Raw genomic sequence first — 27,311 nt, 5'->3', positions numbered from 1 at the left:
CACAAGGAGGAGGGACCCAGCCTGCGTGTGAGGCCTGTCCTGCTCTGGCCACCGCCGGGATGTGTTGTGCAATTCAGAAAATGCCTTTGCAGACAGCCAGTTTCTCAATCGCTGACTGGCTTTATGGAGTGAGAAGTGTAGTTGCCAATGGGGCCCGGGAGCTGATAAGGGTGTGAGTGCGCTTGGCGTCTGGGGCTTGGTCTCTAGATAAGGGCAGGGCCCAGGGGGTGAGGACAACTTACTCACAGGCCATGCTGCCCCTCTTGGTGGAGCCCTCTTGGCAGGTGGGCCAAGCTGTCTGGTACCCCAGAATAACAGAGGGGGGCCCTGTGACAGCCAGCCAGAAGGCAGGCCGAGCATACTCACAGGAACCAGTCCACGGCGATGATGAGCGTGATGTCATCGGTGGGCAGACCCACAGACGTCAGTACGATGACCATGGTGACCAGGCCCGCCTGAGGAATCCCAGCTGCCCCAATGCTGGCAGCTGTGGCTGTGATGCTGTTAAAAGAAGTTCCCAAACATAAGACATTTGTACGAGTCCCCCCAAACAGAGAGAATGCCCAGCAAACCACGTGCAGTGGCGGTGGCAGCATCCGAGCTGCTGGGTTAACAGAAAATATACTTTAGAAAAATTTAAAGGAGACGGTAAAAAAAAAGACCCACTGAGCTAACAATAATATTAACTAATATTTATCAAGGGCTTATTAGTGCCATCTGATATGCTAAGCATGGCTTACCTCATCTGATCCTCCCCACAACCCTTAGGAAGTTGGTCTTAGTATTATACCCATTCTTAAAGGAAGACATTGGTGCTGAGAGACTTTTTCACATACCTGAAAATATTTTATAAGGTCTAAAATACTGTATAGTTACAATAATGATTTGTTTCCTATAATTCCTCTATGCAACTAGAGGACTGTAAAGATATTGAACATGTATGACTAATGTGGTCAGAAAAAAAATCCATGGGGTGCCTGGGTAGCTCAGTTGTTAAGTGGCTATCTTTGGCTCAGGTCATGGTCTTAGAGTCTTGGGATCGAGCCTTGCATTGGACTCCTTGCTCATGGGGAAGCCTGCTTCTTCCTCTCCCACTCCCCTGCTTGTGTTCCCTCTCTCACTGTCTCTTTCTCTGTCAAATAGATAAATAAAAAAATCATAAAAAATCAAATTTATTAATTCCAAAGCAAACTGATTTATGAATAAAGTTCTGTACCACTATAAATATTTTTTATGGAGGTAGTATAGATCTGATTTGTAAGGCATACAACCTTATCTAGAACTCCATTAAATAACTATTTGAGATGGCTGATGTGAGAATGTTTTATAAAGAGTAAAATATTACTTAGATATAAGGTGGAATTAATAAAAGTGAGTCTGTAGAAGAGACTGTTATGGTTCTCTTATATCTTATATAGTTCTTCTTCTATGGTACTAGAATGTTTGGCTGGTCTATGGCTGCCCAGAATAAAGACTACATTTCCCAGCCTCCCTTGGAGCTCAGACTAAGTTTCTAGCCACTGAGATATGGATGAAAGTGATCAAGTGTCTTGCGGGCTGTGCCCTCCTCCAAATCGGCCCACTGGCTAAGATTTGAAGGTGGTGATGAGCCATCTGGACCTTTTGGATGAGGGTAATACCACAGGGATGATGGAATCAAAGCCTGTGTCCCTTACACTGTATAAGACACCTACAAGTGTTGAGGGTTCTGTGGAGCACAGCTCCTCCACAAGAGAAAGAAAGTCACTCTTATTGTTATTATAATATTTTACTTTGTCACATGCAACTGAGCCTTTTTTGGAACTCAGGGCTTTTCCAACCAGTATGCCAAGGTATGCCCAAGAATGGGTTATGGGGAGCTGAGATATTGCTCTCCCAGCCCCAGTGTAGCTAGACTGTGCTCAGGGGTCCCAGAACCCTTGGGCCAGTCACATCTCACTGTGACCAGCCTCTTTTTTTTTTTTTTTTTTTAATATCCTAACACATCCTACAGCTATTATTTTTCAATAGCTCAAATATATATACAGAGTCTAACATAATTAACTTCTAGATAGACATATTATGCACACATACAAAGTGGGGGAATTGACAGATTAAAACTAGACTAACGTGACATGAACACCAAATGCAAGCCATAAATCTGGATTTTACCTTGGTCTAAGGGAATAAGTTATAAAAGACATTTTTGGGGCAACTAGGGAAATCTGGATATAGGTTGGATATTCTGGAAGTATTTTAAAGAATCTTACTATTGTGGTTTTGTAAAAATGATTCTTATTCTCAGGAGATGCATGCTGGACTATGTATATGTAAAATGTAATGAAAGCAGAGAAAGAAAGAAGCAAAATGGTAAAATGCTAACAATTGTTGGATCTAGGTAGATGTTTGTTGTAATATTATTTCAACTTTCCTGTTTGTAAGATAATTTTTATAATAGAGTATACACACACACACACACAGACATATATGAGATATGAAAAAAATCTGACTTATTTTGATATCCAAAATAAATTGCTAATAATTAACACACACACACACACACACACACACACACACACATGAAAAGAGTCTGATCTGGTTTGTGAGGCTTAAAGTCTCCCTTATACTTTCTTACTGGTCTGTTGTGTATAACTGACTTTCAGTAAGCAAAAAATGGGATTATAATCACATATACACATGCATATTCACGGGCTATCCTCAGAAGACTATAAAAGAAATTAGCAAGCAGCAGTGGCTGCCTCATAAGAAGGAAACTAAAAAATTAGGGGAGGGTATGGGAAGGAAAATTACCTTTCACTAGACACCTCAAATATAGTAGTTAAAAAAATAGTCTATAGAAACAAAATTCTCAACCTGTTGTCAATGGGGTCTCTCATCTATTTTATACTGTCTAAAAATTAACCCAAGAGAAAATGTTAAACCAGTTTTTCAAGTGTAATTTTTTAGTACTGGCAATAACAGCTAACATATTTTAATGCCTTTTAAAACTGAAGTATAATCTGACATTTTTTAGAAGGAATTACCCATACTATGTATTCTGTATATTTTAAAGGAAAGTGCTAGATGTTTTATTGATAAATTGATATTGATATTGAAATTGATATTGATATATTGATAAATAAATTAATCCAGCGACATGCAGTATGTATGGCATGGTTCCATTAATTACTAAAAAGTGTTTGTGTGTCTAGGTGTAAGAAAAGGTCTTTATACCCCAAACATTAACAGAAGTGACCTGTAGAAAGATTGGGGGGGGTGATGGTGGCAGGGAAGTTACATTTTTTTAACTTCTACATTTCTATATTATTAGAATTTCATTATTAATAAATGTGTACATCTGTACTTTTTAAAAAAATGAATAAAATATATAAATATAAAAAATAAATCTATTGCCACAAACCCCCAAACTTCTGTTTATGTTTGATCCTCTTTCCAACCAGGTTCTTCATCCAATCCTTGATCACCATCTCAGCATTTAAAGTCATTCTTAAGAAAATGTTGTATAGAACCTTCCTCATACCTGATTGTAATGATCTGTCCAAAGTTCAGCTCAAAGTTGTTAACTTGAGCAATGAAAATGGCAGCCAAAGCCTCATAGAGTGCAGTCCCATCCATGTTAATGGTGGCCCCCACTGGGAGCACGAATCTGGTGACACGTTTGTCCACGCCATTGTTCTCTTCTAAGCACTTAAAGGTGATGGGTAGGGTAGCAGAACTGAGCATGGTAAAAAAAAAAAAAAAAAAAAAAAAAAAGGGTGTGTCAGCTGACCGTCCAGATCTGTTAGACCATGACTATGTGTTTGATATTTTGGACATAGTTCCTTCCTCTCCTAAGTCCTAATTGAAAGGGAACTTAAGTCAGCACTTGTATAAATAGGGGAACAGGGCTAGAAGAGCATGGGTTGCCTCCCTGGGTTATTTGGCAGCTCTCTTGCTCCTGGGTTCTTCTGTGAAGAAGTGTGATTATTCCCCACTCCCCACACCTGTGCTGAGTGACTCCTCCATCTTTTCCTCGGGCACAGGTCAACTGGAAGAGAGAGATGACAGTGGGCAGGAAAGGAATAGCTGATTTCCATCTGTCTCCCCAAAGGGTATACCGACAATCATTCCCTGCATCCCAACTAGGTCTGATTCGCACCTGCATGAAAATGCCAAATCGAGTGTCTGGAAGTTTAAAACCCAGAACCGCCGCTCAGCTCCCCCCTCCCCACCACGACCCCACCAGCCCCTCACTACCACTACCAGGATTCTGGATCAAAGTTAAGTCTGAGATGCTTTTTCTGACGGAAGTGAGCCACACAATGGACATCCATACCTGGAGGAGGTTCCGAGGGCTGTGATGAGGGCTTGCAGCAACCCTCCGATAAAAACCCAAGGGTTTTTCCGCGTTACCAAGAAGTAGAGGAGGGGCAAGACGATGACGGCGTGAATGAGCAGGCCGACGATGACGGTCACCGTGTACATGGCAAGCTGCCCCCCAATCACTCCCATGTCTTCCATCTCAACAATTTTCCCTGCAATCAGGAAGAGGATGCCCAGAGGGGCGTACCTATGTAGAAGCAACACACGCACGGTTGGAAGTCTGATTTCCAACGAGCTATTCCACAGAAACTACCAAGTGGCAAGAAAATATGACAGAGTTGATTGCCAAAACTTTTGTGCCCAGGATACTATCAGAACTTGCAGAAACTGTGAAGTTCTTTTTTTTTTTTTTTCTTTTAAAAATATAAATGGTGGGGCACCTGGGTGGCTCAGTGGGTTAAAGCCTCTGCCTTCGACTCAGGTCATGATCCCAGAGTCCTGGGATCAAGTCCCACATCAGGCTCTCTGCTCAGCAGGGAGCCTGCTTGCCCCTCTCTCTCTGCCTGCCTCCCTGCCTACTTGTGATCTCTATCTGTCAAATAAGTAAATAAAATCTTTAAAAAAAATATATATATATATACAAATGGTACATAAAAAGGCTTTCCTCTCACTCAGAATTTCTCCAGGTCACATTTTTTTTTTCTCCTGAGGCTATGAAAAAGGGCCAGTACAGAGGTTTTTAAACTCACCTCTTTTTCTAGATCACTCTCCTTTCACCTCACCTGGGTCACTTCTGTGGTCCTCAGATGCCACCCAACTGCCCCTGCCTTTTGTTCTCTTTCTTATTACTCTGAAGAGCCAGAATCCACTGAACCAATATCCAGAATTTTGGGAGCATTTCCCACAGCAGAGCCTGATTTCCAAGTTAAAGCAAGATACGCACAATGCCATTTCAGTGTTTTAGATTTGCAGTCATCTCTCTTCATCATAGTCTGTTTTTATTATTTTCCTCCCACATTACACACCACTTACAATATTACTTAGTATTGGTCTTCAAATTAACTTTTTTTAAAAGATTTAAAAAAAATGACTTATTTGTCAGAGAGAGAGAGAGAGCGCGCGCACAAGCAGGCAGAGTGCCAGGCAAAGGCAGAGGGAGAAGCAGACTCCCCACTGAGCAAGGAGCCCGATGCGGGACCCCATCCCAGGACTCTGGGATCATGACCTGAGCCAAAGGCAGCCGCTTAACTGACTGAGCCACCTAGGTGTCCCTTCAAATCAACTCTTAAATAAATGTATTCTAAGAATAAATTTTATGGCGCCTGGGTGGCTCAGTTGGTTAAGCATCTGCCTTTGGCTCAGGTCATGATCCCTGAGTCCTGGGATCAGATGGAGCCTGCATCTCAGCGGGGAGTCTGCCTCTCCCGCTGCTCCTTCTCCGTCACTCTCCCTCACTCACTTAAAAAATTAAAAAAAAAAAAAAGAATACATTTTATGTTTTAGTGCAAATGGAAGACTAGTACCATTTGCCACAGATCAAAGGCAACTGTATAATAAATTCAAAGCTACTAAAATTAATAATGCGCATGTACGTACTACCATGATCAGGTTATAGGTGTTCTGATTAAGTAATTATCACCCATAGGCTGCTACCGGCATTTGTGATCTTCCCCACACACATTTCAAGAAGGAACAAGTGAGACATAAAATAACTCGTACGTCTAACAACCTTTGTCGCATAAAGGTCCCTCTGCCCCTCTTTCAACTCCTTTGTCTGATGTGCGTGGTAAGATGCAACCAAACTCACGTTACCAAACACAGAGGGGCCAATCACCCCTAAGGAGAAGAGTCTGCTGAGAACTGTGGAGGTCTTATTTCAAGTTGAAAATACAATGCTTCTTTTTAAAACTCCCTTCAAAACCCAGGCCAGGAAATTATAAGAGTACCTGTTTTCAGAAAAGTAATAACTCAATGTTGAATGTGCGGGCGAATGTACAGCTTGAAAAGCTACATGTGAGGTTCATTCAGCAGCCTTGAATGGGTTTCTTTCATAAAAGAGGTGAAAGGTGGAGGCATTTTAATAATATGAAGATAAATGTCCACTTTCAGCTCTGCCAGGATTTCAGAGGAGGGGCTCCAGGATTTCAACCAAGGGCTCCTGTGGAGATCACATTCTGATCAGCCTTCGTGCCCAAGTTCATATCCACTTCGTACAAGCTCCTGAGAAATGGATTTCTCTGGGCTTTCATGGCCATAAAGACAAAGGGTATTTTTAATCATGTTGGTGAGTGTTTTTCTTAGAAATGGATGCCTTCCTCCTTCCAGTGCCAAGAAGGAGTCTGGATTAGAAGTAAAGGATAAAGGGAAAGCAACCCCCACGTGAGGCCTAAACCAATCAAAGTGCTCTCTCCCAGCTGGCGAGAATTTACTTTCCAAGGTCAATGTTCCTCCGCGGATTTAATCGTTTCCTTTGTGTTCTACTCTCAACTTTTCTTGAAGTTTTGTTATGAACAGTGAGTGGACTGGCATTCTATAACCCTCCCCATGAGTCCCCTGGGCAGGCAGCTGGACTGCCATGATTTTACATTTCTTTCTTAGGGATAAAAACGGAGGAGAGGAGATCTCACTTTTTCTGATGGTCAAGGGTGTTCTATGTTTGCTTTGCCCTCTACTGTGAATGCTCTTCTCTTAGCACTTTGTGTGGCTACTTTCTCCTAGTTATTCAGATATCAGCGAAAAAAGTCACCTCCTCAGAGGCCAAAATCCAAGATAAATTTTGTGATTCCTCCCCAGTCACTTTTTTTCACATCGCATAAAATAAAATCTGGTGTTTTATTTATTTTTTTTCACAGCATTTGTTACTAAAGCATTTGGTTGATTTGTTTATTTTTCTATATCCCTTAAAAGAATAGAAGTTCCGGGACATCCTTGTCTGTTTTCTTCATTTCTATGTCCAGAGGGTGTGGCATTGTACGCTTGGTATATAGTAGACACTCAATAAGCATATATTGAAATATATAACTGAATACCAAATAGATAAAAAAATGAAGGAATGAGGAATGGGATCCCACCAGCCCTGGAGAAAAGCAATAGACACCTTTCAAAAACAAGGAAGCAAACTTATTAAGAGAGGTTTGCAGATGGGCTCCAAGGCCACTACAGGCCCTAAAAATTGTTGATTTTCATGTGCTTACCCAAGTGAGATTGTTGCCATTGGCCATCCCGCCTGGTGGCACCTTCCTTGGTACGGAACCCATGCTAATGGCAATAAACATCTGTATATGGCATATACAGCAAATGGAAATACGTACCACATTATCACCGCTACCAATCTCATGATGGCTTCATTAAGAGAATCAAAGAACTCTTTCAGGGCTTGACCTTGCTCTTTCATGTTGCCAATCACAAATCCAAAGCACATGGAGAAGACAACTAGTCCCAGGGCATTGACCCCATTCACAGACCCTGGGACTGGGACCAACTCCTCTGTGATCCTTGTGAGAGTCTCCATGGCCTCTGACACATTGTTTATCACGGCACCCACGAGCGTTTCATTGGACTGAACAGGCACTTTAAAGCTTCTCTTCTCATAGTTGGTTTTAAACTTAAAAAAGAAAAGGCACAACAGGGATTAGAGGTGGTTTTTGTTTTCTTCTTTTTCCTTGCCTGTTGTCCCAATTTTCTCTAATGACATACATTAACCTCGAATTCAGAGAATACTGTTATAGAAGGTATCTAGCTAGCATCTGTCTAATCTGTGACAAACCTCTACTACTTCCCCAGTACAGATACACACACACTCAAACACAAGACAAATCATAGCAGGAAAGACGTATCTGGCTGTAGAGTCTGAAATATACATGTGCTTTTGCTTTCTTCTGAAACCCTAGTATAATGGCTAAAAATGGGCTTTTAAAAAACTGTAAATCTAAGTATTCATATAGTCCCTTTACTATCTGTCATGCTATGGGATCATAGACAAATCAACCAGACATCATTTTGGTCTTATTGACATCTGTGAAACAGAAATAACCACAGTGGTTCTACCTCATGGGGTTGTTGTGATCAAATTAAGCAGAATATATGAGAATACATTGTAAATTTTAAAGCCAACTAATGTTGGCTAATGGTGCTCAGTAACAAAGCCCTTTGGGGATTAGACTTAGCTGAAGATTTCAGCTAATATTAAAAATCTAAAAATCTCCTATGCACCCCTATGTTTATAGCAGCATTATCTACAAGAGCCAAATTATGGAAGCAACCCAAGTGTCCATCAATAGATGAATGGTTAAAGAAGATGTGATTTATATGTATATATACATATATATATACACACACATACACACACACATATATATATGAAGATATATATATACATATATATACACACACGTATCAACAAAGAAGATAAATATATACACAATGGAATATTATTCAGCCATAAAAAGAATGAAATCTTGCCATTTGCAATGACATGGAAGGATCTAGAGATTATAAAGCTAAGCAAAATGAGTTGGTCAGAGGCAGACAGATACCCTGTGATTTCACTCATATGTGGAATTTAAGAAACAAAACAAAGGAAAAAAAAAAGAGAGAGACAAACCAAGAAACAGATTCTTAGCTATAGATAACAAATAGATGGTTATCAGAGGAGGGGGTTGGGGGGGATAGGAGATGGGGACAATAGGTGATGGGAATTAAAGAGTACACTTATCATGATGAGTGCTGAATAATGTATAGTACTGTCGAGTCAATATATGGCATACCCAAAACTAATATAATACTGTATGTTAACTATACTAGAATAAAAAAAGCCTTAGTGAAATTAAAAAAAAATTTAAAAATTCCCAAACAATGATCTTCAAGGCATTTCTGATATTATCAATTCTTAAGAATAGATACTTGATTAATAGTTGAGGATGACAGCCCAGTTCTCAAGTTTATAAAGGAATTTCTCTTCTTATTCAAATTAGTCTTTTCCCAACAGCTTCTACATAGATGTCCCAGACAGAAGACTCAGAGTATTTGACTACGACCACATGAAAAAATTAAGCCCACCCATCTACGATTTTAATGAGAGTAGAATGCCTGGCCTTTATGTTAATGGTAGTAAAGGATCAGAGAGTAATTATGTATGGATGTTGCCTGGATCTACAGTCTAGGGGAAGAACGCTTAGCTGTACATGAAGTGTTGGGCCATTTTGCTACCAAGAGTGAAGGGGAGACTTTTGTGTCCAGTGGAAAACCACTACTCTCAAACAAGGGCATAACCAGCTGTCAATACTATGGACACATCTCTGACCAATCATTGATACTGCTGGTAATCCTAAGTAACAAGGAAACTGGCCCGTTTAAGTCTCCTGTTCCAATCAATGTTCAAATCTCTACTTCACTGGGATGCTTATGCATTTTATGGATTGTCTAGGGGAGATTTCCAATCCTGATTAGCCTTTCCTATGGCTCCAACTCTTTCTCAATCTACACAGTTTGTAGCCTACAGAAATTGCAACCTCATTTGCATTCTGGTCTAAGACAAACAGATCTGGGAAGATACATTTGCTTCCCTTTCAAAATCCTGGAAATGCAATCCAAAACCAAATATAATAAATCTGCTCGAGTCAGCACTTTTCCCAGTGCTGCTAGAAATCAGCATTTTTGATGTTGCCCAGTGCCAGCTGACTAACTAGAATAGTCAGCCCCATGGTGCTGGCGTGGGCTGGTTAGATTGAAAGGGGGTTATTATTCATGATTATTGCAGGTTTTGAATAAAGTTTGATTTTGACTTCTTAGACTTTTTTTTTTAAAGAAAGGATTCTGTTTGAATTTTGCAGTGTGTGCATGCATTACCTATTAAAAATAGTCAATAAGAATGAAAAAAAAAAGGGAGGGGAACCAAAGAATGATTTGAATGTGTACAAGTTAGTCCTCCATGGGGCTGGGGTTTTATTTTGTTTGCTTTAGAGATCCTAAGCAGAAGGGTTAGGGAATTACAACTAGGGTGAAGTGACACCATCTGGAGAAATGTTCGGGAACTATTATTGAACCCAGAATGTCTAATTGTATTCCTTTTAATATTTTGGGTAAAAAACCTTTTTTATTCAGGTGAAGTTAGAATGAACTTCACCCCCAAACAGTAAAATGTGTTTGTATCCATAACACAGAGAGCCAAGCTTTGTGTGTATCTGGGCTAAAAGGAGCTGGACCTCACAGAATGTAGGAGCAGAAAGAGGATAGAATTTGGAGTCAATGCAATGGATCTGAATTCTGTATCTACCATTTATAACTTGTGAGATCTTGTGATTATTAAATAATCCTTCTGAATTATCATAGATGAGTTGCCTCATCAATGAAATGAAGACAATGATAGCCATCCCATTCATGTGAGGACCAAATACAACATAGCAGGCATTTAAGAAATGATGATGCCATTTCTGATATGGTTTCTCCTTCAGAATCCATAAGGCCCTTAGTAGACTTTCAAAAGCCAACCCACCGATTTTTTTAATTAAACCCAGAAACTTGAATAATCTCCCTAATCTTTAGAGTTGAGTTGTAAATATGTCTTTTACTGTTTGTTTGCTTGGTGGGCTTTTTTGTGTGTGGAATGTTGGGGGGGGGGGCATGGGCGGAGAGAAGAAGGGAGTGTCCTGATTGGCCTTCTTAATAATTAACGGAGACTCAGAGTTACCTGTATGCAAGACTTAGAGTATCTGGCAACTACTAAGCCTTCAAAACAAAGTAAGACCTCCCCATCCCCTGCAAATTCCTCAGAAAACCCTAGTGCTTTCCAGCTGGTTGGCAAAAAAGTATTTCTTATTGCAGAGACGTGGGAAAGGTAAAATAAAATAAACAAGAGGGTCCCGCTCTGTGTGGTATGCCAAGAGGAATTTCAAAAGTGAATTAGTAGCTACAGAGTGTTTACCTGTTTAAAGCAGGCTTCCACCAGATTTGGAGGGAACATATTCCTGCAAAGAAAATAATGGTCATTTGAAAAATTTCTCAAATGATAAGTTTGCTTCTTAAATATTTTTTCATTGTGTCTAAGTTAAAGACTGTATTAAACTAAGCAGCAAATGGATAAGGAGAAAGGTTTTGGTGGATTTTATGACTTGACGTGGGACATATGGTCATCCCTGTGTGGGGCCCACGTAGTTCATATTTTTCAGGGAAGTCTCAAATTCGACTCATCTGTCCTTTTTCAGACAATGGGATTTTTAAAATTTGGTCATTATATCATCAAATATTGCTCCCGGGAAGAACCAAAGTGAGCATGGAAACACCTTTGGTTACAAACACTCTGGTTAACTGAGTTCTTATTTAATAATACCCATTTTGATACTATGCCATGTGTCCATGGACCAACTGTTCTGAATCAAATGTCATGGTCAGACTGGAATTTTATCTTCCACAAAGTCCTCCCAAAGGCCAGCTGGGGGATGGGCTCTTGATTCTGAATTGCTGGAGCTTTTGAGGCTCTTTGGTGACCAATGGGGAGATGGCTCACAAAATTTAAACTTGTGGTCCATGTGGCAAGGTTTGGCACTTTCTCAGAGCAGTGTCTGGGTTCATGGTGGAATTCAAGGGGCCACCATCTAGCTGGGGAGTCCCTAACCAGCTGGGTGAACTTGGCCAAGGCACTACACCCATGTAGTTCTCTGCTGATTCATCTGTTGAAGAGGATATTGGAATAAACTATCATTAGGGCTCCAAGGTTTAAGACTGTGGGACAAGGACGTAGAGGCGGAGGTATTTGGTGTGGGGATGGAGTGTCTGCAACCTCGGAGGCCGGAGAAGTAAGAGTGGGAAAAGTCAGTATCTAAACAGAAACCATTTCTTCCTGTAGTTTCCAGAGGAGGGGGAGTGGGGTAGGCTGGTACTTTTATTTAAAGAATTTTAGTTGGAGAACTTGGGACTCTTAAAAGAAGAAGACCGTTCTGCATTGCCCCTAGGTGATATTCGCACTCAAAAATTATCCGAGTCCCTTTCTGCCTCTTTTTCTGCCTGCATTTGGTCATGAGAGCCATTCATTATTTCCCCTGTATGTAAGGAGTACAATGGTGGGTGTGTGGGGGAGGGTCTGGGCCTGGTGAAGCCTTTACTGGGCCAACAAAATGTAGACTGGAAAAGAGGAATACGGAAATGAACATAGTGCGGGGTTTCCTGTGGAAATCTGCAAGTGTTTATTGATTGTGTACTCCACTTGAAAGCTTCATTTGCACCAGTTATTTGTGACATTCTTAAACAGGTATTCATGGAAAAAAATGAAAAAATGCTTATTTTTAAAGTCAATGAAATTCTATGTAGCATGGAAATAGAAACAGGAATCTTTAACGATCTGGTACTCCTAGTAGTAGAAGATGTATTGTGCGATAGAGAAAATATGATTTGCATCGAAACATTTTCAGTAATTAAAATTGATAGAGTTCGTTTAAAAAAAAAAAAGAGAGAGAGACTATGGGAGTAGGAAACATGGCCCAGGAAGTTGCAGAGCCTAACATTCCAGCAGTTGTAGGTTATCAAAGTCATGTTTTAAGGTCATCAACTCTTGTCCCTTTCTTCTTACCGCCTAGACCATCCTGTTTCCTTTTCCTTCTTATCTATGCTCTGTGGGTCTATCTATAGAAATCTTGATAGAAATGTGAGTTCAGGAGATTTCAGGAAAAATGCTCCAGCCAAGTGACTGGTGGGGATGGGCTACTCATACACCTACCACTGGGGCAAGGAGAGGCAGAAACACACAGTACTCTGACGGATCAACCAGACTTGGAACGACAAGCTCCCAATTCTTCAAACAAGGAGTAGAAATTCTATAGAAAGAGAATATAATACAATACTCCTAACCTAACCTACCTGATGGTAAAGGTCATGGAAAAAATGATGAAAAGCCTTAAAGCTTCCTATTGCTGGTGGTGCCTCACCATGCCTTGTAGGTTCCCTTAACCCTGCCTGTACTTTTCCAAAGCCCTTTCACTGATCCTTTTGAATATGCAATATGCTTCCTGCCAGGATCTGACTGACACAAAGGTGTGTAGAGAGAGCAATGAAGAAGGTGCCAGGATCAAACTCGGGTTTACTTCATAGTTCTGTGTGAGAGGACTCTACCATCAAATCCGTTTCAAGTACTAGATAAGACTCATTGCAATCAGTGTGTAGTTTGTACACAGAACAGTGCTAAAGAAGCCATCCTTTAATCTTTCGTTGCTGGTCTGCCAAATCCTTTCTTCGGCAATAGTGTAAAAGGAAGATGTTAGAACAGGTATGACCAGATGATCTTGAAAGGCCTTTCTGGACAGAAATTGTTGTGCCTAATGGATGATAATACCGATGACAAGTTCTACATTAGAAGAGTCCAATCAACAGGCTACAGTTGAATAAAAACTAGCCTTAAACAGCAAGACAATAAGGTAAGACTTATTAATATTCCAAGGTAAGCTGCACAGCTGAGAGGAGAAGTGAGTGATCAGATCCTGAATCCTAAAAGCAAGGGACTCAAAATCTATATCCCCTCTTTGCTCTTCTCACCTCTTTCCCATTAGGTCAGAAAACAAAAGCTGTAACTTCTGTTAGAAAGAAATGAAGATGTGACCTTCACTTCAAGCCAGCAAGGCTGGTTCAGTTAGATACCTGATCGGCAGTTTGACTAGCTCCCCCAAAAGAGGGGTTGGGCAGTCAGAATATACCCAAAGGGGTGGGCTTGCAAGGACGTACCTGATCAAGTCCAGGAAGGCGTCTGCAGCTGTCACTTGAACAATTTTGCCTTCTCTGTGCATGTTTTCCTTTGTGCCCTTCCCAGGATGGATGATGATGACAATGACTATGCCAATAACCACGGCAATGATGGTTGTAGTCATGTAATAGACTACTGCTCGCATTCCCATCTTCCCTGATGCCTTACTATCTAGGGCCGCCATTCCTGGTGAAGGCAAACAGAAGGAGATTTTCAGGAAGTCAGTCCAAAGAACTTTCCAGAGGAAGGTAATGGGGACAGTCATTCCTTCAACACCCCCTTACCCTCATTCCAACCCAGCAATGGGATTTTATACAAGTTATGAGAACTTGGCATCAAATTCCATCAGGGCATCATAAAAGGTGAAAGAAAAAAGCCAAAGAATGGCCAGTCATCAGCTGTGGCAGCAAACACCTGATCACCCATTTACTGCCTCAAGAGTTGATTTCATGTGGCTAATGATTTAAAAGGGCAATCAAATTCTTTCCTAGGTTATTACTGGTTGGGGAAGCTATGAGTGTAAATAGTGAGCAGTGCGTGTATGAAGAGCTACTCAAAAAAAATTTCTGGCAGGATAACCTAAGCCTATCTCAAGTCACTGTGGTGACTCACACTGGTAAACTAGCATTAACACTTTTGAAAAGACTTATTATTTTATATATGTACTTGGGAGTCTTTTTTTCATGTTTTTATGCAAATTAGAAGCCATTATTCTGATCACCTAACAACTTATCAATTTGCATTTAAATTAGACATTGGGTTATAAAGCCAAAGTTCTCAAATAGTTTCTGTGGGGTTTCATTTCATCTCATCTCATCAAAGTTTTAAAAAAAAAAATTCTCTGTTTGGTGGGGTTCTTCTCATGTTTCTACCTTCTCCCCTGGGCATGGAGTACCTTATCTCATCTTCGCCCCCTCGTTTTCAGGACATCTTCAAAGTCTACCTCAGGCGAGGTGTTATCCTAGGTAAAAAAGGAGGTGTGACTTTCAAGATTTCCCTTCCTGCTCTAGCAAACGGAACATATCTTAATGTCTCTTGGGATAGTAAAAAACTGGACATGACACAAACCCCTCAAAAGATAAGATGATAATAATATGGGCTGTTCTGTTTCATTAGCTATTTCTTCACTTTTCTTCTTTCTTTCCCCTCCCTAATCTCATGAAAACACTAAAATCCAATTATAGTATAATCCAATCATAACATGGTTTTCATTACTAATTAAAATTTTATTTTCTTTACTACTTAAAAATTGCCTTTTTATAAATGTATTAAAAGATTATACTGTACTCCAATGACCAGTATTAGATTCTACCAGTGATTTAATTTTTAGGTAGTGACTTTGTTCATACCAACATATTTAGAGTAAGGTAAAGTATTGAAAAAAACAGTATCCATGATTGGGCTGGGTTTGCCCCCAAAATGTGATATAATGATAATTCCCATGAGAATTGACACCAGGGCTTTCAATTTATAACTTCATTTGTATTTGAATAATAGCATTCATAATTTTTAAAATAAGCACACACTTAGTACCTGATACGTTATTTTTAACAACAACCCATAATGCAGATTAAAAAACACTTAAATGACTAAGGTCTTAGTCAACACCAAGTAAAATGGAGTGGAAACTTGAACTTTGTTCTTATGACACTAATTTTCATATACTTTCTGCCACTGAGGAGACCAACTGGAGCTCTCACAAACAAGGCGGCCAGCTTTGGCTTTAAGGCATGAACTTAGCTTCTCCTACCCTTGCCCTGGGTTTCTTGAAACCCAGGGCTAACTATCCAATACTGGGATGGTGCCATTTATTTGCCAACCTTAAAAATGGGCTGTTTTCAATCAAATGTCCCATCCCCCCATTTTCATCCTCAAGTCTGAATCACATCTCAAATATCTTGGCTTTCTGTGCTTGCAATAATTTCTCTCAGAAGGGGCCCACTCTCTTTCCCATTATTGCCTGAGCTTGTCACCACTGAAGCCTGAAATTCTTCGGCAGCAAGTGGTGTGGGCACAATAGGCCGGATATCTCTGCTAGGGGGTACCAAGCAGCAGTATTTTCTTCCTCCAAGATGTTTTCTTTCCCTCTTGCCTTCTATTCTGTGGTGCTGTTCCGTTCTCACGCCAACTCTTCTCTGACGTTCCTGCCCACTACTCCCGACCTATAGCTATTCAGAGAGAGCGCTAAGTGGTCAAGGCAGAATACTGGAAACCAAAGTGGCAAACAAAGGAGGAGGCTTAAATCTCCCTCCCTCCCACCACGGAGCTAGGGATGGGGGGAGCTCTCCCAGGGTCCACAGCTACAAGGCTATAAACTTGAAGAAAACAAGATTCTTATTTATAGGATTTTTTAAATTTAAAAAATGAAAACCAATATGAAAGTATTTTCCCCATACTTTTAAAATTCTGATATAGCTGAAGACAACCACCAAGGCATGTTTTTAGCAGTGAGTCTAGAAGGAGAACTGATAGCCAAAGGAGAGGCTCACCAACCTCTATATGTTGACCCTTTTCCTTTGCAAGAGAATAAAGTAATAGCTGCTACTATTTCAGCCAAGGAAGGAGGAGTGTATGGGGGTAGAGCAGAGGATCTTCATGAACCAGTTCCCCATGTAGGTCCTTTTCTGAGAGGTGGCCCGGTGTCCCACACGGGTTGCTAGCCTACCTCCGATCCTGGTCCTCCATCCCCTCCTACCACCTGCCAACTCTGACCACTCCCCTTTTCTCTGACATAGGCTCCTAAAACTGAAGGGACCACCATGAACAAGGTCACACAGAGGGCCTGAAAGAGAATGGTCCTGATAGTGGTAATACCAGGAAAAGATTAGGATGAGCACTAAAAGACTAGCTCATTAGGATGAGCTCTAGAAGACTAAACGTCATGTGAGCCATGTCTCTCTTCCTCTCCCTTACTCAAACTCGGTGATCATCTCTGTTCCTTATTCTCACGAAATTTGAGACAAAGCTCTATACCAGAGACTACACACAAACATCAGAATGTCTGGGGGTAAGGGTAAAGTACTAAATCACTTTGTGGAAAAGGGAACTTAGGGCAGGAAGTGCCCTAAATGTTTGGGAAGGGAAAATTTTAATTGAGCCTTGTCACTTCAAAATACGTGGAAGAAAAGAACACCGGGGCAAGGGAGACAGGAGGTCACTTGGGTGTGTAGGTACTAATGGGAGTGTGTTACAACAACTATGTGTTTGTCTAAACATACATTTGAGAAACACATTCCAGAGCAAGTAGTAAAGATAATAATCTCGGCTGGTCTCTTTTTCATCATTTGAAATGGGTTTAGCTAAACCAGATTCATTCAAGACATCTTGACATCTTTATTATGAAAACAATCTGCCATCAGAATTAAGACTCTCTTGAAACCCAAGGAATACTATATTGCACAGTTGCCACAAGTACCATGACTGGTTTTCCAATTATAATGATGTGTTTGTTGTGCTTACATATTTTACATATTTTGAGTTAACTTTTGTGCCAGTTCCCTAATTCACTCACAAAATCCCACCCCCAATCAATGTCATATATTCATCTAATTTCATCACAACTGTAGGTTGTAGACGTCACTGATATAATTTTAAAGGTGAACATACAAAAGATCACAGAAGTTAAGTAATTTGTCCAGTGTTGCACAGCTAGCAAATGGCAGTGGCCGAATTTGAACCTGCACTCTCAAGGAATCACTCTTTCCCCGATACCTCACTTTTAATGGACAAGCTGGAGGAAAATTCCATGGCGGTAGGTAACTGGAAAAACTCTTAGCACATTATTCAACATTCCCTACCTTCAGAGGAAGTGTATTACGCTGCTCACCAGAAGGACTAGCTAGAGAACTCATCGATTTGTACAAATTTCTCATCATTTCTAGAAAAACAGCCAAGAGCATGTTCTAATGGAGCATGGAGGATCATTGATACTTGCTGGCTGTGAGTACATGAATCATGTTCTCCTTTCTAAAAACCAACCCTTAAAGAAGAACCAGTCATCAAGAAAGCAATCCATCCGTCATTTCTGCAAACCTTTGAGTTAAGCATCTAAGAGGGATTAAACAGACATTTTTCGAATGTAAAAGATTAAGACTTAGCTTCAGAAACCTGGGTATTTTAGGCAGCAGTCTCTTTGAAGAGACATCCTTCCGGATGACAAGAGAGTTTCTTAATGTAAATAGGTAAATACACATTTTCTTCTTTATTTATAGAAACAGTCTTTTGGTCATCAGTTTGGCATTAACAAATATGGACCACATTCGTGTTTATTGCAGGGATGGAATAGGGAGGGAGGGTCTCGTAAATATGTATGTGGAACTCTGTAAGTCTGTATTGCCAATTAGATTTCTTTTGGTATAATGTTTGATATAAGAATTTGGTAAATTCTTGGATAAATGAAATATGCATTCAGCCAAGCATTAAAGGATAACATATAAATAATGTCAAGTTCTCAAGGTTCTATTATTTGCATGGATTTTACTCTTCCATCTGCTAAAAGTCTATGTCTTATCCATTCATGTGTCTTACTCTACTTCCCCCAATAATTCCTGTCTCTGATCTTGAAAATCGAAATTTAAGGAAGAAGCCTTCTGTGATGAATTGTCTTTCTACTCATTCTTGTGGTGTTTCATTGTTCTTCCAGGGACTGGATCAGGCCCAGAAAGAAGAGAAAAGGGGGGATGGCAACTGCTGATTCAAGAATATTGTCTATTTCAGGTTTTGTTTTATTTTAGAGGCACTCCTACTCCACAACAGGCTACTCAGATACTCATGTAATGAAACCGCCTGTTCTCCATCCTAGAATTTCAAGATGGCCAAACTGACAACAAGGAAGTCAAGGATGGGCTCCAGCATGTGCCATATTCATTTGACTATAAGGTGATTTTTTTTTTAAGGATAGTTAACTTCTAAAAATACAACATACTTCCTATTTACAGATTGAGAAATGAACTCTTGTATCCTAAAACAACTGCCCACTGCCAGAGCACGGGCACACGGGACCCCTCAGAGAGGAGAGTGAGCAAGAGGGTAAAAAAACTCAGAGGAGAGGGAAGGAGGGGAGAGGCAGAGGGAGAGAGCATAAAATATCATAGTAAATCTGTCTCAACTATACTATGTTCTTCTTCACTAAAACAGTTTCTTCTGGCCCCTTTATGGACTCCATTGTAAAAAGTCAAATTCTAAGATTCTCTGGGTTCTGAAACAGAAAAATCTTTAAGAGGTCAGAAATCGTTGCTATGGATTGTATTACAATTCTGAGTCACAATTAATACACAGGATATAGCCTCAGAACTTAATCTAAAAGACAGTATTTCAAGCTAAGGCCAACCTCAGGCATTTTTTCTTTCTTTCAGTCCCTTTTTTTTTTTTTTTAAATTAGAGCTCAGTAATGAAGAGCTTAGGCTCTGAGATAAGAATACCTGTATTCCGCTTCTGGCTCTGGGACCTTCTGACCTCTGTCAGCCTCTGTAAACCTCTGTCTCCTCATCTGCAGTATGGGAACACTGACCGCTCTCTCACTGGCTTTTCACGGGCATTAAAGGGACTACTTCCAGTGAGAAAGCACTTAGCATAGTGCTTGGCACATAGTAAGGATTCAACAAATGTTAGCTGTTATTAAGTAAGCAGAAAAATAACAAACAAGATATTTACTAAGTATTATTTGCCTTCTCTAAGCCTCCTTTTCGTCTAGACAAGAAGCTAATAATATTTATACTGCAAGCTTAGGGAAAACTTACATAAAGCCGCTAGACAAAGCAGATTCTTGATAAATGCTAGTTACGATCATTCTGTCTCTATGAGAATTTTAGTGCCCAAAGTGCCGAACCATTAGTTCTACTCACTGACGCAGCCTCAGTGGCTAGAACTGCGCCTGCGCAGGAAGGCCCCCCATCATCGTGTGTTGAATAGTCATTCTTATCACCGTTGTTGTTATGCTGGGGAGAGGACACACACACACTTTTTTTTTTTTTTTTTTTTTAACATTTAGGTTAGGTTACTGTGAATTACAAGTACTCAAGTTGCTTTTGTTCTTTAAAATACTCTGAAACTCGGATTCGTCAGTTTTAGTTGCTCTTCCCTCAGTTTATCCAAAATAGGTTCATTCTATCTTGGAGAATGAGCGACAGCTCTGGTGGGTCAGAGTGACTCGGCATCACCTGGAGCTTCATTTCCAGAGCTGGAGGTGGGGGGCGGGGAGAGGAATAGACGGTGGGGAGGGGGGTGGGGGGTGGAGGTGTCACTCACAGCAAGGTGTCCTCGGGATGGTCAGGAAGGCAGAAGGCTGGCACACCTTTACCCCTCACCACCAGGAGCACCCTCCGTCTTTCCCTTCCTTCTCTCTCTCCCACTTCTATATTATTTTCCTCATTTACTACCATGATGCACTCTCGAAGATGAGCCCATAGAAGTAACTGCTGAAGTCCTCTCTGTCCCTACCTTAACAGAACACTGAGTGAAGAAGTGAAAAAATAAACACACAGAAGGCAATGGAAGAGACGGATGGGGTCTAACATGTGCTTACGATGCAAGTCATGAAATCTGTTCAGTGAGTTACAACTAGTATTGTTTTCCATTAATGGAAGAGTGCAGAATAGAAAATACCAAAGGGTATCTATCTCCTATGGTAAAGGTAAGTATTAGTTTGTGAAACTTTTTTCAGCTGTGTGTATGTACTGTGTGTGGCTGGGTCACAGTGTAAAATGTATTTGTGTCCCCTGCCTTTTTTTTTCTTTTTTCCTTTTTTTGGAGGGGGCACCCAATATGAATACATTTATATTTTATTTGTAGGTTCTAGTAAAAAAAGAAAGTAGTTTGCAAGCACCAGTAGATACTCACATTCAGTTAACAGTAGAGGCTTTAAAAAGGAACCATGAGCTGTGGTCTCTCCTTCCTGTTATTCTTGCTTTCTACAACTTGGGCTGCCCACAGCACCCAAGAATTTATTTCACCTGGCTAGTGGAGACCAAGGAAATAAGCGTGTTGATGTCTAATATCTGGTCAGTTGAGCTGAACAGAAATTCTGTAGACATTGTAACAAGGGGAAAAGTTTGAGAATAGATTCACTATGCAATTTTGAGCAAAGAGGCATTTACTTTAATCGGTAATTCTTAGTGAAGAAGAGTTAAACCATCTCCATAAGCAGCTGAGAACAATTTTGTGGAATACACAGTCAATTAAATCACAAGTATCTTCACAGGGGTTTTCCCCCTGGCCAAAATTTCCTTCCCATATAGCTGTGTATAATGTCACAAAACTTGATATTTCATTCGCCTATAATATCATTTAGTTTTATGAGGTTATACTGCATGAGAATGACAAGGACACTTCTCTGCAAATTTATTGCTTGTGATAGCATATAATTTGTCAAGCAAATTGATTTTTTAATTTGACCCTTAAAACTGTCAACAAAAGTCTTTCTTCGAGTTCCACTGTTCACTAGTAAAATGAAGTGTGGAAAGGCAAAAGGGAAACACTCTGTTTTGAAAGATTGTTAAATAGAAAAAATCCCAGGGGAGCAGGCAATATTATTAGTGGCATAAAAATTCACATAAATCACCCTTTGTTCTCAGCAGACAATCCCTTTTCTCTGGCTATTATTGTCCTCTGAAAAATGAACTTTCATACCGGGAAGCAGTGAGGGGAAACTGAGGTCCAACTTTAACTGCTGCTACCTCCAATATTAAAGAGCACCAGTGGCTTCCTTGACATTGGGCGTGGAGAATGATTCTCCTGGGTGACCAGCTTGATGAGGTCCTCTGAGTGGTCAAGTTTGCTTTTCTCTACACTAGTCTTAACCATCGAACAGACTCTCATTACAGCCTAGCAGAGCCCTGCCAGGGAACCCACCATGGGGACTCCCTCTCTCTCTCAGCAAGGTCTCAAGAAAACCTTGGAAGAGCCAGCTCTGAGATCCACTTCTCACAGGCACACAGCTGCCGGTACAAGACCCACTGAGAGGTGATTTAGATACCCATTCACCCTTCACATTAGCCCACCCTTCGCTCACGGTATTGGAATGTGCTGCACAATATGCTTTTCTGAAGAGGAACCAGGGAGTAATTCATCTTCTTTATGTGTGCTAAGCAGAGCAAGAGGGAGAGGCGAGCGGGACCCATGATGAGCTGGGGAGTAGTGATTAGTAACAGCTGACAGCCTCAGACCAAGACCCTTTCTTTGGTTACCTCATTGTAACAGCCGAGCACAAAGGAATGACTGTCCTCTCGCCAAGATTTAGAAACCCAGGACTGCAGAAAATAGCGGCTAAAAGAAAAAGCATGAGTTGGGCCATGGAGACAAGAGGCTGATCAGACCAACTCTTGGTTACACCTGTGAAGCCTGGCTTTGAGAAGAGACCTCCGTCATGTGCAAAGATATGGCAACAACCGGCCATCAACCGGCCATCAACCGGCCATCAACTGGCCCCCACCAGGATCACCGGTGTGACTGGGGAAAGTAGGTGACTTCACTTACAGCAGAAAGAGTGTGTGGAGAGCAGCAAATTGCTTTCATTTAATGAGAGGAAGTTCTTTGAGGGCCAGAGCTCCAGCCCCCCTCTCCCCCTTTCCCCGAAGAATCATGATTTACAACCAACCACTGTTTGAGTGGTTTGCGGTTTCCAAAGCAGCCCTCTTTACTTTGGGTTGAATTACTTGCTGTGGAAAAGACCTGTACGTTCTGGGTCCCCCGTGACTTTCTTAGGAAGATGATGGTCAAGACAGCACGTTTCCTGGCTGGCAGAATGCTGAGCGGGACTGAATTCCACAACAGGGCCAGACTTGTCCAAAGTTAATCAAAAGGCATCTCAAGCTGACTGCAGAACATGTCAGACTCAAGGGTTTCCCTTTCTTCCCAAGGAAGGCCTGTCCCTCACAGGAGAAAAGGAACTGAAAGCCTCAGAGAAATTGAAAACAACACATGGACATTAAAAACCAATTCGACCTGGCCCTGATTCCCAGAAGAATGGTTGAGACAGGAGTGTGTCTGCATGCCCTGAAATGAGGCTGGGAAGCGGCAGAGATTCCTGGGGCCAAAGGAGCCATGCCTGCCGTTCCAACCCAACATCCACCCCATTCTATGCCATCAAAAGATTCTGGAACCATAAGCCAATCTGAGAACCTGGAAAGGGACTGAGGTTAAGTCTGTGGCTTGAAACTGAAATTTACATATTTTAAAAAGATATATTTCATAAAAAAAGAAAGAAAGAAAGAAAGAAATGATTGAGAAAATATGCATTCCCTTTGGTTATTCTCTAAATTAAATCCAGGACATAGGATCTCAGATACAATACACAAGAAGAATTTTTAAAAATTTTACTCCACGTTCTGGCCAGTTAAGAGAGCGTGCCAATGAAGTCTCTGGGGACAGAGCTGGGGTTGAGAGAATGACAGAAGGAGGGAGAAGAGGGAAAGACAAGGGAGACTACCCAGCACAGAAGCATGGAATGGAGAAAAAGTTCAGTGGGTGCTTTTATCTCAGTCAGCATATTTCTTGGGCTGTGGCCAACACACCCCTTTTCAGTTCTGATTAATTTTCTCAGCATTTAAAACTTCATCAGTTGTTCTTATCTAATCTATAAAGGAATAGTCGCACCCAGGGAGTGGGAGATTATTGTCCCAGCTACCTGACCCAAACAATAAAGCGGTATCACTCCGCCGAGTGAAAAAGACTGTGGCAAACTCTAGACTTGGTTGGCTTTCCTTACCCCTGCCTGAAGTGTAGTAAGAGAACATTCTCTCCTTGAAACAGGAAAAGCTGCATTTTTGCCCCCTGCGCCAAGGGCGACAATGGAACTGAGTTATTCCCAACACAGACCATCAGGAGTGGTGCAAGACTGTTGCAGTTTTCCCCTCCCCCCCGCCCAGCCTAGGGACCTGCTTCTGCCTATTCTACCTCAGTTTTGTTAACACCCCTGTATGGAGTTTCTATGCACTTCTCAGTTTCATATTTTGATGCTTTTTTCAAAGGGTATTTAGAAATTCCTGTAAATTCTCCAAAGAAAACAATGGGAAGCCCCTTCTATCCGACTCCACTTCTCCTGAATAGACTTCAGGGATCCAGGAGGGTGGCAGAGACAGGAAGTGGAAACGGTGTTCGGCTGAATCGAGACTGATGTTGCTTGGATTGAATTGTAAAAAAAAAATTCTTATTAAAAATTCTCTAACTTGAAAAATGGGGATAGGGTGGGTAACAATGCAATCACCAGGACATGGAAAAAACACTACTGGATGGGTCTTGAGTAAAATCTGGTAACACTAGATGGCAAAAACACAAAACAAAAAATCCCCAAAAGACAGAAGAGAGAGAAAAAGAGAGAGAGGGGAGTGAACTATGGACATTGTTCTTAAAAAGATATGAGATAAAAGATTTATAAACAAGGAAATGAAAGTGGGGTGCAAAATTGAATTAAAATGAATGATCTAAAAAAAAAAAAAAAGATTTGTTTGATAGAGAGAGAGCACAAGCAGGGGAACAGAGAAAGGGAGAAGCAGGCTCCCCACTGAGCAGGGAGCACAATGCAGGGCTTGATTCCAGGACTCCGGGATCATGACCTGAGCCAAAGGTAGATGTTCAACCGACTGAGCCACCCAGGCACCCCTCAAATGAATGATTTCAAATGAATGATTCGAACAGCCACCACAGCCCCATTGCAAATCACGGAAAGAGGGAGTAAGGTAGCGAAGGTATATTAAGGGTAACTAGCTTCTTTTAAAAGTGGCTATAGTCCAGCTTCTACAATTAAGACTGTTTCACTGATTCATGCATTCACTCAGCTTTTATGAAGGAACTTCTCAAGGGTCCCACCAAAGACATGATTGATGGGGCCTCCCTCATGTATTTAGTATAATAAGTAAGATTTCAAAATATGCTTTTTGAAACAGCCCTGAACAAATACAATGCATGAAATTATCCAGCAGAGTGATTTGGAATGGAATTGGAGGAAAACAGGGGTATTTGCTGGTCCGTACTGGAAGGAAATAGTTGTAATACTCTAGGGTTTGCTTCGTTTGAGTCCTGGCTCTCTCACTGACTAGCTTGTGACAAGTCAAGATATGTAGCCGCTCAGTGTCTCAGTAAATGAAGGATAATAACGGTTTACTTCATGGGGTTGTTCTGAGGATTAAATTAGTTTAACGTGTGAGGCCTTAGTATAATATTTGGTACAGATAAGTTAGCCCCTATGATGATGATATGTTTGTTTTTGTTTTATAAAAATATTTTTTAACTCTGAAGGGGTCCCTGGAACACAATTATAAAATGTGAGAACTCAGTTCCTAAACTCAGACTCCACCCTGCTAGGCACAGGCCAAGGGCTTTTTCTCATTAAATCCTCCCAGACAACCTGTGAAGTTGGGATAACAATGGTCAATCCCCATTGACAGATTAGGAAATGGGGAGGTTAAATCACTTGCACAGGATCACAGGAAGCATTGATGATGAGTGGCTACTGTCAAAGCACTGGGCAGCCTCTGCTAGAATTAGCCCTACATCTTACTGAACTGGGGGGAGGGGTTCTAACATTCAGGCTTCATTCAGAAGTTGATATACTACTGGAGATCTTAAACCGAAGAAAGAGAGAAAGAACACTCAACCATGGATAATCACACACTTCAAAAGCCTGGGGTAATTCCTAGAACTCCCATGTCTCTTGGTGAAGCTGCAGCATTTCTCCCCACCCCCCACTTCCTTTAGAGTATCTGTTATTAAACTTTGTCTGAGCCTAACCACAGTGGCGCTCACCATCAACTTGGCCAGCCCTTCATTGTTGGGTAGCTTTGAATTTTAAAACAGAAAGAAGCTCAGAAAGAAGCAAAATCTGGTTCCTTATAACCTTTTTCTCCCGAGATAAATTTTCCTTCTGGAAGAACACAAAGTGAGTCTGGTTTACATTGACCAGAGGGACCTTGGACTTCTTTTCTCCAGACTAAAGACTCAACATTTCTCCAATGGATCCTCATGTATCATGACTTCCAGATGTTCACCAACCTGTAATCCCTCCCACTGCCTACCAGTCAGTGCCCTCATGCTCCGGTACAAACCTTATTTGCCCAGCTTTCTTGCCTGCTAAGACTCACCCCATTCTTCTAGGCAACTTAGTATACTCAGGATTCCCTAGCCAAGACTTGAGTTTTCCTGTCTCTACATCTTTGCTTTTAAGGCTTCCTCTGCCCTCATCCTTCTTTCCTGTGGAAATCCTACCCTTGGTCCAGCCCCTGAATTCCCACAGCCCTTTTTTTGTGCTTCCTGACTTCTTACTCTGCTTTGTTTTATAGTCATGTGTGTACCTGTCTTGCTCTCCTTTACTTTTTCAACTCCTTGAGGCTATAGATTGGCAACGTCTCTTCGTATCTTTATTCCCCACGTCGGTTAGCATGTTGCCTGCCCAAAACAGGAGCCCAATAAATGTGTCTTGGATTGGTTTCAACACCCTCTTAACAGCTACTTCGCTTTGTCAAAGTCACTCTTGAATGTGCTCAGAATTAACAAATCACTCCCGATGTAGTGTGACCAGTGCAGAGTATGGTGAACTATTAATAATTATAACTGACTAGATTCATTCTTTTTTAGCCACCACATCCCACTGCTGGTTCATATTAAGCTTTCAGTCACATGAACTGGTGCCAAGCTCAGTCTTTCCCCATCCTGTAATTGCGCAAATGCCTTTTGATTCTAAAAGCAGAAATATACATTTATCCCCCGCTCAACTTGATTTGGTTGGTTTCCATCCAGCACTGCAGCCAACTGAAGTGATTTTGAATCGCAATCTTAGCCATATGTGGTAGAAGCCATTCTTTTGGGGCTTATGTCATCTGAAAACCCAATGTAGGTGCCTCCTAGGTCTTCAAGTTTTTGATAAAAATATGAACAGGACAGAGCTTTTAAAAAAGTATAACACAAGTGCCTCACTAGGTGTCTTTCTGGCTTGATATGGGACCTTAAACACTCTAGGTATAAACATTCAGCTAATTTAAAATCAACCTTGCTATTTTATTAGGTCTTATTTTATTGTCAAACCTATCACAGAAGACTCAAAACTTTTGAGAATGACCAAAACCAATAGTAACAGGAATTCGACAGCTAAATGTTATTATAGGAAGGGAGTATTTTCACAATATAAAGATTCCTTGTAGTACCTGAGACAAGCTGTTTTGTAGGAATACAGTAAGCCTCGCTTTGTAACTTTAGGAAACAACTCTCTTTACCTAAAAGAATCAGTGTTATCAATCTAGAAAGGTATACACCGATAAGTATCTTTTTCTACTAAGTGGGAATGTAGTATCAT

At 41.0% G+C, this 27,311-nt stretch overlaps 1 protein-coding gene across 2 annotated transcripts in view; it reads right to left on the bottom strand.

Moving 5' to 3' along the window:
• The window catches only part of SLC1A3 (solute carrier family 1 member 3), a 77,129-nt gene that overhangs the window by 4,089 nt on the left and 45,729 nt on the right, over positions 1 to 27,311 (bottom strand). For both annotated transcript variants that reach the window (XM_032851339.1, XM_032851340.1), the window contains 6 exons: positions 14,011 to 14,215; positions 11,225 to 11,267; positions 7,614 to 7,906; positions 4,316 to 4,549; positions 3,521 to 3,715; positions 367 to 501 (listed from right to left, as the gene is read on the bottom strand). In XM_032851339.1, the coding sequence (XP_032707230.1) occupies positions 367 to 501; positions 3,521 to 3,715; positions 4,316 to 4,549; positions 7,614 to 7,906; positions 11,225 to 11,267; positions 14,011 to 14,215 (1,105 nt within the window). The remainder of the gene's footprint in view (positions 1 to 366; positions 502 to 3,520; positions 3,716 to 4,315; positions 4,550 to 7,613; positions 7,907 to 11,224; positions 11,268 to 14,010; positions 14,216 to 27,311) is intronic.

Source organism: Lontra canadensis, unplaced genomic scaffold (genome assembly GCF_010015895.1).
Source record: "Lontra canadensis isolate GAN:19392208 unplaced genomic scaffold, GSC_riverotter_1.0 scaffold5, whole genome shotgun sequence".
Taxonomy (NCBI): domain Eukaryota; kingdom Metazoa; phylum Chordata; class Mammalia; order Carnivora; family Mustelidae; genus Lontra; species Lontra canadensis.
The sequence above is the reverse complement of the archived record's forward strand: the minus strand, read 5'-3'. Positions and strand labels throughout refer to the sequence as shown.